Source organism: Orycteropus afer, unplaced genomic scaffold, assembly GCF_000298275.1.
Source record: "Orycteropus afer afer isolate SDZICR_OR568_19922 unplaced genomic scaffold, OryAfe1.0 scaffold00020, whole genome shotgun sequence".
NCBI lineage: Eukaryota > Metazoa > Chordata > Mammalia > Tubulidentata > Orycteropodidae > Orycteropus > Orycteropus afer.
Window position 1 is genome coordinate 13640080 of NW_006921607.1, and position 12903 is coordinate 13652982.

At 39.3% G+C, this 12903-nt stretch overlaps 1 protein-coding gene across 1 annotated transcript in view; it reads right to left on the reverse strand.

Moving 5' to 3' along the window:
• The window catches only part of MROH8 (maestro heat like repeat family member 8), a 116583-nt gene that overhangs the window by 20734 nt on the left and 82946 nt on the right, over window positions 1-12903 (reverse strand). The window contains exons 9-12 of the mRNA XM_042783607.1: window positions 8897-9032; window positions 7241-7359; window positions 5593-5745; window positions 1072-1232 (exon numbers count right to left, since the gene is read on the reverse strand). Coding sequence (XP_042639541.1) covers window positions 1072-1232; window positions 5593-5745; window positions 7241-7359; window positions 8897-9032 — 569 coding nt within the window. The remainder of the gene's footprint in view (window positions 1-1071; window positions 1233-5592; window positions 5746-7240; window positions 7360-8896; window positions 9033-12903) is intronic.

Consider the following 12903-nt stretch of genomic DNA (forward strand, 5'->3'; position numbering starts at 1 on the left):
GTGTCTTTCATCAGATATATTTTACACAAGGATTTAGTTTAGGTAAGCTACAACAAGTGTCAAAGATTTAAAAACAACTCATTAGAGAAATACCAAAGTAAGAACATTTTTATAACATTTTTCTCTGGATGGGTAAAGCCCTCTCTTATTTGATTTACAGGTAGACTGTCTACGTCAGCTCAAACTATCACCACTACACCAAAGGATTATTTGAGACCCATTCATTAAAAGGGTAGTTTTCAAACATTTTAAAGCCAAGCATACTGAAAATGAAATAGCATTTTAAAGCTATTTTATTTAAGTGAAATAGTTATCCAGAACTATAGTACGTGAAACATTAAACAAGGTGGGTGGGGGGACTGGAGTCCTCTCTGAAAGCATACTGCCTTCCCTATATGGCATCTCATTGAAACTTAAAAGGTGCCACTGAACTTGAAAACCACTAATCCAAAAAAAAAAAAGCATTTTGTTTGCTCCTGTCTCTAATTCCATTCTTGTTTAGGCATGTATTTATGCTTTTTTTATGTATATATTTATACATGTCTTTTGACTAACTCATTTGCAAGTAAGTTGCAGACATGACACTTCACCCCTAAATAACTTCAGTGTCTATTGCCTAAGAATGAGGACATTCTTCTGCACAATCATTATATCATTTCATATCTAAGAAAATTATCATAATAATCTAAAATTCAGTCCATATTAATTTTTTTTTTTTCAATTTACAGCCTTTTCTTTTTTTTTGACCCAGGATACAATAAAGGTCACACATTATTTGGTTATGTCTGTTTAGTGTCCTTTAACCTACAACAGCGCCCCTGCTACCACCATTTTTTTCTTTGATGACATTAACTTTTTTGGAGAATCCAATCTGTCTATCTTATAGAATGTTCTTCATTCTGGATTTGTTGGATTGTCTCCTTGTGTTTATGCATTATATCCTGATTTCTATTGCAGGCATCTGTCTATATCTTATCTCCCTTACAAGAATTCATTAGACCATGTTCCACAGTATTCAGAGCTGTGTCTTACACTACAATTTAACCCAGAGGCTGTACAGGGTTCTGTTACCTGTCATATGGTACTGGATGACATAGAAGGTGACTGAGTACTGTATCTGTATATCTGGGCCTGGAGATAAACAAGCTCACAGTATTTATGATTTGTTGGCGGATACTTGGCTGGCTGATTAGGGATAACCGGGCACAGATAACTCCCATAATTTCTGGCACCTGGAGAGGAAAAAAAAAATCCACTATAAGACCTCAATCCCATGGAACGTTGATGGTTACTAAGGCTATTGTAGCCATTTCTGAAAGGTCCTAGGGAGTGACTTTTTTTTTTTTTAATTTGTTTTTATTGTGATTTGGGTGAAAGTTTACGATGATAGTAAGAAAATCTACTATATGACTTATTTTGCACATTAACAACATATGACTGGCTGTAACGAATGCTGAAGTGTGAGGCAAGAGAAACCCCGGCTGTGATGGTTAAGGCTATGTATCAACTTGGCTGGATCATGACTCTCACTAGGTTGGCTGTTACATAAGGATGTAGTCATCCTTCATTTTGTGATCTGATGTGGCTGTCCTCCATTTTTGCATAATGCTGATTTTTGCATAATAATCTGGTCTTTGGAACCTAACCATGTTGGTAAGTGAGGACTGGGTGTATACAATATTGTTAGAAAAAGAAAGCAGCAAATTGTATACAGACTAATTAGGACTATGTAATAGCATGCAATCCTATGACTAAAAAATCCCAAGGTGCTACAGAAAAGGTATATGGTAATGTTAAGGTAAGGGGTTGCATGCTTAACATGGAAAAGCACTTTATAAATTCAAATAAACTTTCATAACCCTTTGCTTAAAAGAGCATGAAAGCACAGTTAATACTAAAAAGAAAGCCTCTGATAGACAGTTGGATGCACACATGGAGCCCAGACCATGCTACAAACACATGGTGATAACCTAGAGTTCCTCCCAATCCACATGGAGTACACTCTAAGTCAGACTTAGGCTGCCCCTCTTATTTGGTCTCCACTGCTTCCTTTCACCTCTCTGAGGACCCTCAGTATTTCCACCAAGAGCTGAAACCATGAGTCTGTGAGTGAGAGGAACAGTCCAAGCAGAGAAATTATTCCTGTTGATTTTACCGAGCATGATGGACATCCCTGGGAAGAAGGTAGATAAGGGTTTCTCTGCCATCCTCAGAGTCAGAGTAGACTCCAACTTTTTCCAACACTTTTATTCTCATTGTAGAATCAACACATAATCACTGAGGAAAATTTTTTTAAATATGTAAGCAAAAAGAAAAAAAAAAAACCTCACTACTCCAAGACACACTGTTTATATCTTTGTATATACAGCCAACTCTTTTATACATACACATACATGCAGATAATCTAAGCAATTTTGATAAACTTTTTAAAAAATAATAAAAATGTTGTTTTAAAAGTCACTCCCTAGGACTTTGGACATCAAGCTCAATTAGCATAACATACTACACAAAAACATTGTTCCACATCCTACTTGGGTGAGTAGCAACTGGGATCTTAAAAGCTTGCAAGCAGCCATCTAGATGCAATGATGGGTATCTCTTCATCCAGAGCAAAGAAGAATGAAGAAAACCAAAAATGCAGAGAAACAATTAGTCCAAAGGACTGGTAGATCATGCGATCTTCAGCCTGTAGGACCATGAGACCAGAAGAACTAGATGGTGCCTAGCTACCACTGTCAACCAATTGGAGGGGGATCTGTGTAGGAGATCCTGGATAGAGTGGGAGAACAATGTGGAACAAAACTCAAAATCATAAAATAAAATAAAAAAACCCAGGGTTGCTGGTCTGATAGAGCCTGGTGAAACCCCTCAGACTATGGCCCCTATCTGTCCTTCAGGTCTGGAATTGCACTCACTCCTGTGGCTTCCAGCCAAATAACAGCCAGGCATATGGGCTGAACATTAACAGTAGGTAGATATAGTCTTTGGAGAACTCAATCATGGGAGAACAGAAGGGCAGTGTATGCACAGGGAGACTGCTCAGGGGGCAGGAGTACATGGGAGGGAAGGACACAAGGAAGAGGCAACTATGGGGAGGAAGGGGGAAAGAGAGCTGTTACAGTATGGAAAATTACAGTCAATGTTATGAGACAAAATATGTATGAACTGCTGTATGGAAAGGAAAAAAAAATCACTAAGTCATATAGTAGATTTTTTTACTATCATCGTAAATGTGAAATGTTGGATTATGAGAAGTAGGTATTATTTACTTTCCATGTGTCTACTTAGCCTTTATCTTTGTAACTTTTAATGGTTATACTTTTCTCCATAATTCATCGCTGACTTAGTGTGAGGGAGACTGATTTAGCAGAAAGAACATTAGGCAGACAATTAATTAAGACATCTTAATTAAGATATGTGACTTCTCTTTACATGAGTCCTGGCTCTGTCAGCAACTACTGCTGTGGTACTGGAGAAGTCTTTTAAATTCCTGGGATCCCAGTTTTTCTCACCTATAAATTGAAAAATGTGTACTAGTTTTCAATGCCTTTTTAAAATTATATGAAGTACAGTTACAAAAAATTCTTTTTGTACATAATTTTTCATCCATTTAAATTATTTCCTGAAATTAAGTTAATAAATTCTAAGGCATGGGATTTCTATGATAAAGGGCAGGAAAAGTTCAAGGTTCCTGAATACAAAGAATATAAAAAATCAGATCAATTTACATTGCTCAGAATATGACTTGAAAAATATTTTTCCTCATCATAAAAAAAAGTGTCCTATGGGAAAAGCCATCTTAATGGCTCATCTCATAAATATACTTTTTAGTGCCTACATGTATCCTATCATACAGACATACTCTGTTTTACTCTATCAGTTTTTGGACACTACTGTTGTTTCTAGTTTTTCATGTCATTAATAATACTGCTATGGAGTTTTTTTGTATATCTAATTTTCCCACATATCTGATTATTTTCTTAGAACAGAATAGACTCCTAGAAGTAAGATCTATGAAGCAATGCATATGATTAATCTTTAAAAGCGTTACTGAATTGCTTTTCAGAAAAGTGATACTGATTTATGTTTCTATCCAATAAACATATGAGAACAACTTCACTAGTAATCAGGGAAATGTAAATTAAAACAACAGTAAGATACCATTTTTCACCTATAAAATTGGTAAAATTTTCATACTTTGATACGATTAAGAGTTCAAGAAGGAGTAGAGAAATTAATATACCTATACACTGTGGCATAGTGCCTAAGGCATTTGACTGCTAACTAGAAGGCTGGCAGTTCAAACCCACCAGCCACTCCTCAGAAGGAAGGTTGGGCAACCTACTTCCATATTGATACCGGCTTGAAAACCCAAGGAGGGGTCACTATGAGTCAGATCTAACTCCACGGCAGTGTGTTTGGTTTGGTATATACTGCCGGTGAGAGTGCCTATGGTTTTGGAGGATAATATGGCAGTATTCCAATGACATACCAAGGTGTGTAGGAGGGAGGCAGGAGGAGTATAGTGATCCACTCTGGGTGCAAGCAATAAGGAGTTTCATTGTTTGTAAAGAATTTAAAAACAATAACAAAACCAACTAAAACTGAATCTACTTTTTCTAATAATCATGTGCCATCATTTCTAAACAATGTCAGTGATAACATACTTCTCCCTATCAGGGTAGAAGTCTCCGACCCTCAACCACCTAGGTATGCCACAGCTACATCTATTAACATTTTAAATGTTGTGTGTCCTATGATTCAGTGACTCCTCGTTATCTACTTTAGAAAAATATTCTATCTGTGCCCAAGGAGACAGGAACAAAAGATGTTTACCCCAGTGGTGTTTCTAACGGCTATAAACTGAACACAGCCAACATACTCCACCAACAACAGTTGGGCACTATGGCAGGCCACTACTGGTTCCATACCCAATAGCCTTTTCTGCCCATACTCTTTATTCTTGCTGGAAGAACTCCAATTTTGTTGGGGTGTTCTCTGAAGCACTTGGGGAGCCAGTGGTATTTCAAGGCTCTTTCCTTTTTATTCCCTCAGACAGGTCTGCTCTCTACAGACAAAAACTTGCACCTCTTCTAGCTCTTTAGTTTGCCTTTCTATATTTCTAAATGTTGTAAGTATACTGCTATTTCTTGACGTATCACTTTTAGATACATTCAGATAAACTCTTGATTTTAAGCTTACTAAGTCTGCCTCCTTTTAGAGTCATTTATATGGCTTGATTTTTTTTTTTTAATTTGACACTTTAAAGTCATCTGAATGAAAATCTAAATTGAAGTTACCATTTTCATATGTGTTTATTATCTCTCCTCAGAAAAACTATTCTCTTCTGGGACAGTATGGACCACACCTTAGATTTTAAAAATCTCTTTCCTTTAGGTGCTTACACAGTAGTGGTTCAGTATATGCTTGTGGAATGGATAATTTTATGTAACCAAGTGGATTAAGGCTTTGACCTTTGCCCCTTCAGTAGTTGATCTCAGATGAAAAAAGTATCAGAAGAGACCTCTTTGGCCGCCGGAGTGGAGAGGTCTTGTTGGTTCAAACCGTGGAAATGGCCACTGTGGTTTTTACCTTCTCAAATTGGGACTCCGCATTTTTCACCAGTGTTATCAGCAATTCTACTGCTGACTGCTGAATGCAGAGATGTTTTGTATTTTTCAGGCCGTCCAATGCAGTCATTACAAACTGGCAGAGTTCATTTGAATTGAGAAAAACTTCGAAGACCTGAAATTATTTAGGGAAAATGAACTTCCAAGAAATATACTATGATAGTGCAATGAACAACAAATACATTCTAAATTAACAGAGAAGTGCACAAAGATGTACAAGGCTGTTGCTTTCAGTCTTGTTTACCAAAGTGAAAAACTAGAAGCAACCCAATGCCTACCCATTGGGTTTTACAGCTCAGACTTTTAGAAAGATGCTTCACCACTGAGATCCTCAGAAAGAGCCACACTTTTATAGGAATGAGACAAAGAAAAGGCTCTGAGGTTATATAGCTGACAGGTTCCCAGGAATAGTAAAATTCCTTGTCTGGAGTCAACATAATATTAAGATAATGTGCTAATCTGCTTTTATTGCATTTGGCATTGTATAAGGACTTTGCCATGTACGATAGGTAATAATTTACTGGGCACTTACTACTCAATGGATACTAAACAAAGCATTTTACACATAATATCTCACTTACCTCTCACAACAATTGAGTCATCCTAAGTTTCACAGAACCCTATGATGTAGATGACAAAACTGAGGCACAGAAAGATTAAATTACTTGATAACTTAGATCCTGTTAGTAAAGGAGCTCTGGTGGCACAGTAGTTAAAGCACTAGGCTGCTAGCCAAAAGTTTAGCAGTAAAGATTTATAGCCTTGGAATCCCTACAGGGCAGTTCTACTCTGTCCTATAGAATTGCTATGAGTCAGAATTGACTCGATGGCAGTGAGTTGGTTTTTTTTTTTTTTTTTAGCTTTTTTGTTAGTAAGATTTATAGGTTTTATTTCTTCCCTTAGTCCCTAACACAGGGCTTAGTACTTAAAAACGAAAAACAAACTCACTGCCATTGAGTCGATTCTGACTCATAGCGACCCTCACTGGGTTTCTAAGGCAGTAAATCTGTACGGAAGTAGATTGCCCCATCTTCCTTCCGCAGAGCGGCTGGTGGGTTGCACCACCAACTTTCTGGTAGCAGTCAAATGCCTTAGGTACTATGCCACCAGAGCTCCTAACTAGGGCTTGGCACCTACTATATACTTAATAAATATTTGTTGGATAATGAATAAATATATTAATTTAAAAGCGAACAACTTACTGGATCAACTATACCCCCTTGCATCTCGTTTTTGTGACAAGGGTTCACAATTGCAAGAGGCTGGCTAGGGGTTAGGAGAGCAATCGGTGTGAGCAGAGCTACACTAGAGACATCCAAACAGGGATGTTGGCCTCACTGGCAGGTTGACCTAAACCACTAAACTAGTAAGGTAAGGTGTGTTAAGAGTCACAAACATGTTGCATCCTCTCCAAACTATAAAATGTTTAGAGAACAAATTCTTTGGGCAATTTTGTATGTTTAGTTTCATAAGAAATTACCAGAACTTTTTTCCAAAGTAGTTTTACCATTGTATATTCCCATGTATAAATGTATCACAGTTCTGGTTGCTTCTCCATCCTTGCCAACATTTAAACCTGTCAGTCTTTCTAGTTTAAGCATTCTACTTACCTGGGCAATTCTGAAGGGACAACTGTAGAAGTGTTTGATACTGTAGAGCTCTAGGAATTCTCGGCATTTTTTCATTGCTTTCTGAAAGCTTTGGTGATATTTCCTGTCATGATTGATATCTGAAGAGAAAATATGAAACAAAAATACTTTCTGGCTTATTTCTTTCTCCTTGATTTTGCAAATTTGGTTGATCTCTAGGTTGAAACAGACTCCAGGGTCTCACTGTTCTTGTCTTTTACAAAAATGGCTGGAGGATGTGTTCATCTGAAGGCTGATTTGTTTCCCCTTTGTTGTAGACCAGTATATAAAAAGAGCTCAAAGGAAAAGGAACAAACTTTTTTCTGAGAGAAGGCCTTTTGAATAATTTGGGAGTACAACCAAGACATGCCACCCATTCTCCCTGCTGGTGAGGACTTTTTAGGCATGTCATGATGCTTAGGTCCCTGTATAAAACTGCCCAATTTTGTAGTATATCTGATAATTCCAATATCAGAAGTCTTTATGTGTCTAGTTTTGCAGGTTACTGTGTCTGCAACAGTTCCTTATAGTGCCTTGTTTTTCTCATGTTTTACTGTGATAGTATTTTTGTGATAGCAACTTATCTATGGGAAGTCTTTGAGGACTTGGTTGAGGATACTGTCTCTTCAACTAGAAAATGAACTCCTTGAGGGAAGAGATCTCACCTGTCTTGTTCACCGATGCATCCCTAAAACATTCAGTCTTTATAAATATTTGTTTAAAAAATAATCAATTTTATTTCCTTAACTGTGTATCTTGATAGACAGTTCTCATACTCAGAGTTTCCCAGAGATGGGACTGCTGCCTTGGAAAGCACAGAGCTTTCTTTTCCTTTGAATGAGGAAGTCCAGGTGGAACAATTACGTGGGGATGCAGTAGACTGAGATTCAAATACCAGAAGGGAGGCCGGGTTAGATCTCTCCTAAAGTCCCTTCTCACTGTGGGAGTCAGTGATACGTTCCTGGACCACACTGGTCCTCTAGTTCTCAGACACCTCCAACTCATACCTACTGAGGGCCCCTGAGTATGCTGCTCCCTCTACCTAATATACTCTGCTTACCTCTTCACCCGGCTAACTGCTCACCTTCAGATTATTTTCAGAGAAGCCTTTACTGAACTCCACAACTAAAGTGATTCTTACTCTTGGCCCCTGTATTTTTCCTTCACAGCAATTATATTTTTTTATAATAACATAGCTATTTGTTGATTCTTTGATTGTTTGACTCTTATGCTAGATTGTATATAACGTAAGGATTGGGACCACTTGTGTTGTGGTTATTGTTGGATCCCGGGTAAGTACTCAGTAAACATTTATAGGATAAATAAATGAATGAGGCTCAAATGATGGCAAGAATTTCTCCTACTTCTGACTAGTCACCCTACTTTGTTCATAGGGCTGTGTGTTCAGCCACTCTAACACTATCACTGTTAGTGCAGATGGCTGGCACTGATGGGTCTGATTCAGCATCATGACTCTAATTTTTGAGCCGGTGTTGCTTCATCATATACTTTTTCGCTTTATGACTACAGTTTGTAGAGCCTTTCTAGAACAAGGGATGTGAGGGCACAAAGAGAGCTGATACTTGTGTTGTGCTAGAGAACTTGTTCAGGGCCTCATTGCTCTCAGCAGCGCCTTACATTTCAGCTTCAGGGTGATATGCAGCAGGTAGTGTGTGCCCTCTGCAGCCTCCTCAGCTATTTCTTTCAGCGGGTCCCCACACAGCAGTGCCATGAGGGCCACCAGGTATCCAAGTCTTTGGAACTGAAGTGGAAGCTAATTAGGAAAGAAAAGGAAACATGCTGTCAGAATACAAGTGAATTTAGAATTTAATGCCTTAGATTGGATTTGTTAGAAAGCTATCCCACTTCTATTCCCAATTCAAGAGAAAGGCAAGAGTCACACTCAGCCCATGGATCTCTTTAGGGTTGACATTTAACATGTATACATAGCCAGCAGGTGGTATTATTGTTGTTGGGGGCTGTTGAGTAGATTTCAACTCATAGCAATCCCATGTGACTGAGTAGAACTGTCCTATGGAGTTTCTAGGAGCTCTGCTAGCATAGTACCTAAGGCACTTGACTGCTAATCAGAAGGCCGGCAGTTCAAACCCACCAACCACTCCTTGGAAGGAAGGTTGGGCAATCTACTTCCATAGTGATACTGACTCGGAAACCCAAGGAGGGGTCGCTATGAGTTGGGCCCGACTTGACAGCATATAACAACAACAAATGGAGTTTTTACGTGGGGCAAATTCTAACCTAAGTACATAATCTGAAAACTAAAACATTTTGTGCGTAAGGATGTTTATTCCAGAACTGTTATTAAAGACCAAAAACCCAAACTAACTGCTATCATGTTGATTCTGACTCACGGTGACCCTGCAGGATACAGTAGAACTGCCCCATAGGGTTTCCGAGGCTGTAAATATTTACTGAAGCAGACCGCCACATCTTTCTCCCACAGAGTGTCTGGCGAGTTCAAACTGCTGACCGAAAGGTCAGCAGATGAGCACTTTAATCACCGTACCACCAGCATATATTTTTAATGACCACATATTGGAAATAACTGCTGAATGATAGTAAAGAGAACTATGGTACAGCTACTCCATGAAAATACCTATCAGAAATCAAGTGCAGTGCAACGTATCACTTTTATATGACCTTTCTAGTCGTGGTCGTGTAACTCCCACCAAATGACTGGGTGGGACTATACAAATAAAGTACTTGTGGCCCACCAAGGGGATTGGACAGCTTGTTAATAATGCAAATAAAGTGTATGGCACCCTTTGGTTGGGACCATGAAAATAATGTATATGGAACCCTAACAAGGGGATTAGTTTTGTCATCATGCTAGGCTTAAAATAATCATTCCCAGAGGCAAAAAGGAGGGGCCTCACTACTACCAAGAAGAAAAACCAGGAGTGGAGCGTGTCCTTTGGCCCTGGGGTTCCTGTGCTGAGAACCTCCTAGACCCAGGAGACAGAGAGAGGGAGCTGTAACATGGAAAACAGTGAAAGACAGTGGTGCAGCAGTGACAAGAGCAACAGCTGCACAAGAAGGCAGGAACCAAGAGACCAGTGTGAGAAGGCATAGTGGGCTTTCCAGCCCATGGAGCAAGGCAGTTACAGTGTATGTGCCGACTCAGAGTGAGAGCTGAATGCTTTGGGGCAGGAGGCTTACTGGCAGAGTGAGGTGCCTTTGGGCACTTGGGGATAGTGCTAGGCCTGCCAAGCCACAGGGCTAGAGAGCTGAGCACTTTCAGACTGAAGCTTATTGGAAGACTGACATGCTCCTGGCCACTTACTAACTTACTAGGACCCTGGGGCCAAAGGACACACTCCACTTCCAGCTCTTCTTCTTCTTGTCTGAGCAGGGCAGAGGTCAGGCCATGGGGCCAAACAGCCATGAGCCAGAAAGAGGATTGCCTGCGGGCACAGCTGAGAAGAGGGTGACCTGATCGAAGATCCTGAGTTGTCCTTGATCCTGAATTGTAACCTGTAACTTCCCTAATAAACTCCATAATCGTATTATCTGTTGACTTCTATGTAGCCATTGCAGTGAATTATTGAACCCATCAGAGAAGTAGCAAATGCCATGAGAGGAATGGCTGGTCTCAAAACTGGTAAAAAGGTTGGAGAGAAGAGGTATGTCTCACTTCTGCCTCACAGGAATTAGCCTTGGGCTGCTGACAATGATTGCTCTCCCCCCTTATGAAGTTACAGAAGGTCAGATGTCTCTGCCACACCATTTTTACATCAAGTATCTCAGAAATCGATAATAAGGCAGGAATAGGTGCTATCCTGCTAAGTGAAAAAGCTGTATGTATGCAAAGTTGAGGTCCAGAATTTAATACCATTTAAAACATTTATTCATATCCTGACTTAATTTGGAAAAAATAATATAAGGTGACTAACAAAAACCATACCAGAGGAAGAAATACAATTTAAAATAAACACTGAAGAAAATAGAACAAATTAAAAAAAAAAAAATGAAGGTAGGAAAAATAAATGAGGCTAAGAATTTGGTTAGTATGCAGACTGCATAGTCATCATTTGTTTGAGGTAGGTCACTGAGCTAGGATCTGAGCTTTCCTATGACTAATGCAGAGGCACACAACTGTCCTGTGTAATAGAATTCTTGCTGTTTACAAGGTAAGGAGCAAACAGCAACACAGAAGAAGCAAAATTTTTCCTGGGAAGAAAGAAATTTTTTCTGTTGTTCTTTTTTAGAAACATTATGAACAACAGCCTCTAAAACTTATTCATGGTGAACATAGTAACAAATATAAAAGCAGTGTCACATCTTTAATTCATTGATTTAACCTTCATTCATTCAGTCAGTCAAAAAACAAACACTAAGTGTCATGTACAGCAATTGGTCTCTACTCACCAGGAGCAACAGAAGAAAAAGGGGGGTCAGGAATAGGAAGAGGAAATGGAATGCATGGCTAATTGCTTCCATGAACAACTGGTTCCATTGTAATGAGACCAGAACAAGATGGTGCTTGGCTACCACTACTGAATGTTTTGATCAAAGATTCTATAGAAGACTAGTGATCAAAAGGGGAAAACGCAGAACAGAATTTCAACTTGTCATGAACTCCAGACTTTCTGGATCCATTGAAGCTGGATGAACCCCTAAAACTATTGCCTTGAGATAACCTTAAAGCAAAAATAACCCCTGAAGGACCTCCAGTAATATGGTGGAATAGGGAGACAAGCCACACAGACCTTCTTCAACCCAAAAAAAAAAAAAAAAAAAAAAAGAGAGGGAAACCAATTGACAGAAATATAGAAGATAATTCTGGAGCCCTGAGCTTTGAAAGGAAGTATACAGAAGTGGATTAGGCACCAACGAGTGGAAAAACCTGAACAAAAACAGTGAGTACAGCGATGGTCAGAGCAGTGGACTGTCAGCTACTCTGACAAGACAGACAGGCTGAATATTTCCAAGTGGTATTGGGACCTGAGAATTGACCTAAAGATCAAGGGCTGCAGGGACAACTGCACTGGTGGCCTGTGACTAGGAAGGGAAACAGCAAAGAGGGAGACAACCTGAGCTGTGGACTTTCAGCTGTCCAGAGGGCACAGCCATTTTTATTGTTTACACACGGCAGCCATAGTGGATATTTAAAGTGACCAAGAGTGCAGCCATTTTGATTGTTTACAAGTGGTGGCCATTTTGGATTTTAAAGTGACAGTATTCTCATTTGGATTCCAGGGACCTAAGAATAGGCTCCATTTGCCAAGGATGGCAGGGACACATGGGAGGCAGACAATAGGAAAGGAGACATGTGGTAAGTACATAAATGCTGCCAACTAGCAAATAGAGGAGGACAGCACAGTACCCTGCTTACATAGATAACATACAGAGAAAACGAAAATAGTGGGCAAGTCACTCCAACATACAATCATCAATTAAATATAAACCCCAAAACGTCAAAATGCCTCAGAGACAACAGAGCATCACAGCCCACACAAAGAAGCAAAATAAAGCAGGAGAAACAAGGGAATAGGATACAGACCCAAACCACATCCCTGAGGAAGATGCAGTATTGGAACTCCCTGATAAGGAATTCAAAAGAATTATATTTAGGTACCTTCAACGGATTGAGAGACAGATCAAGAAAAACACTGACAAAATTG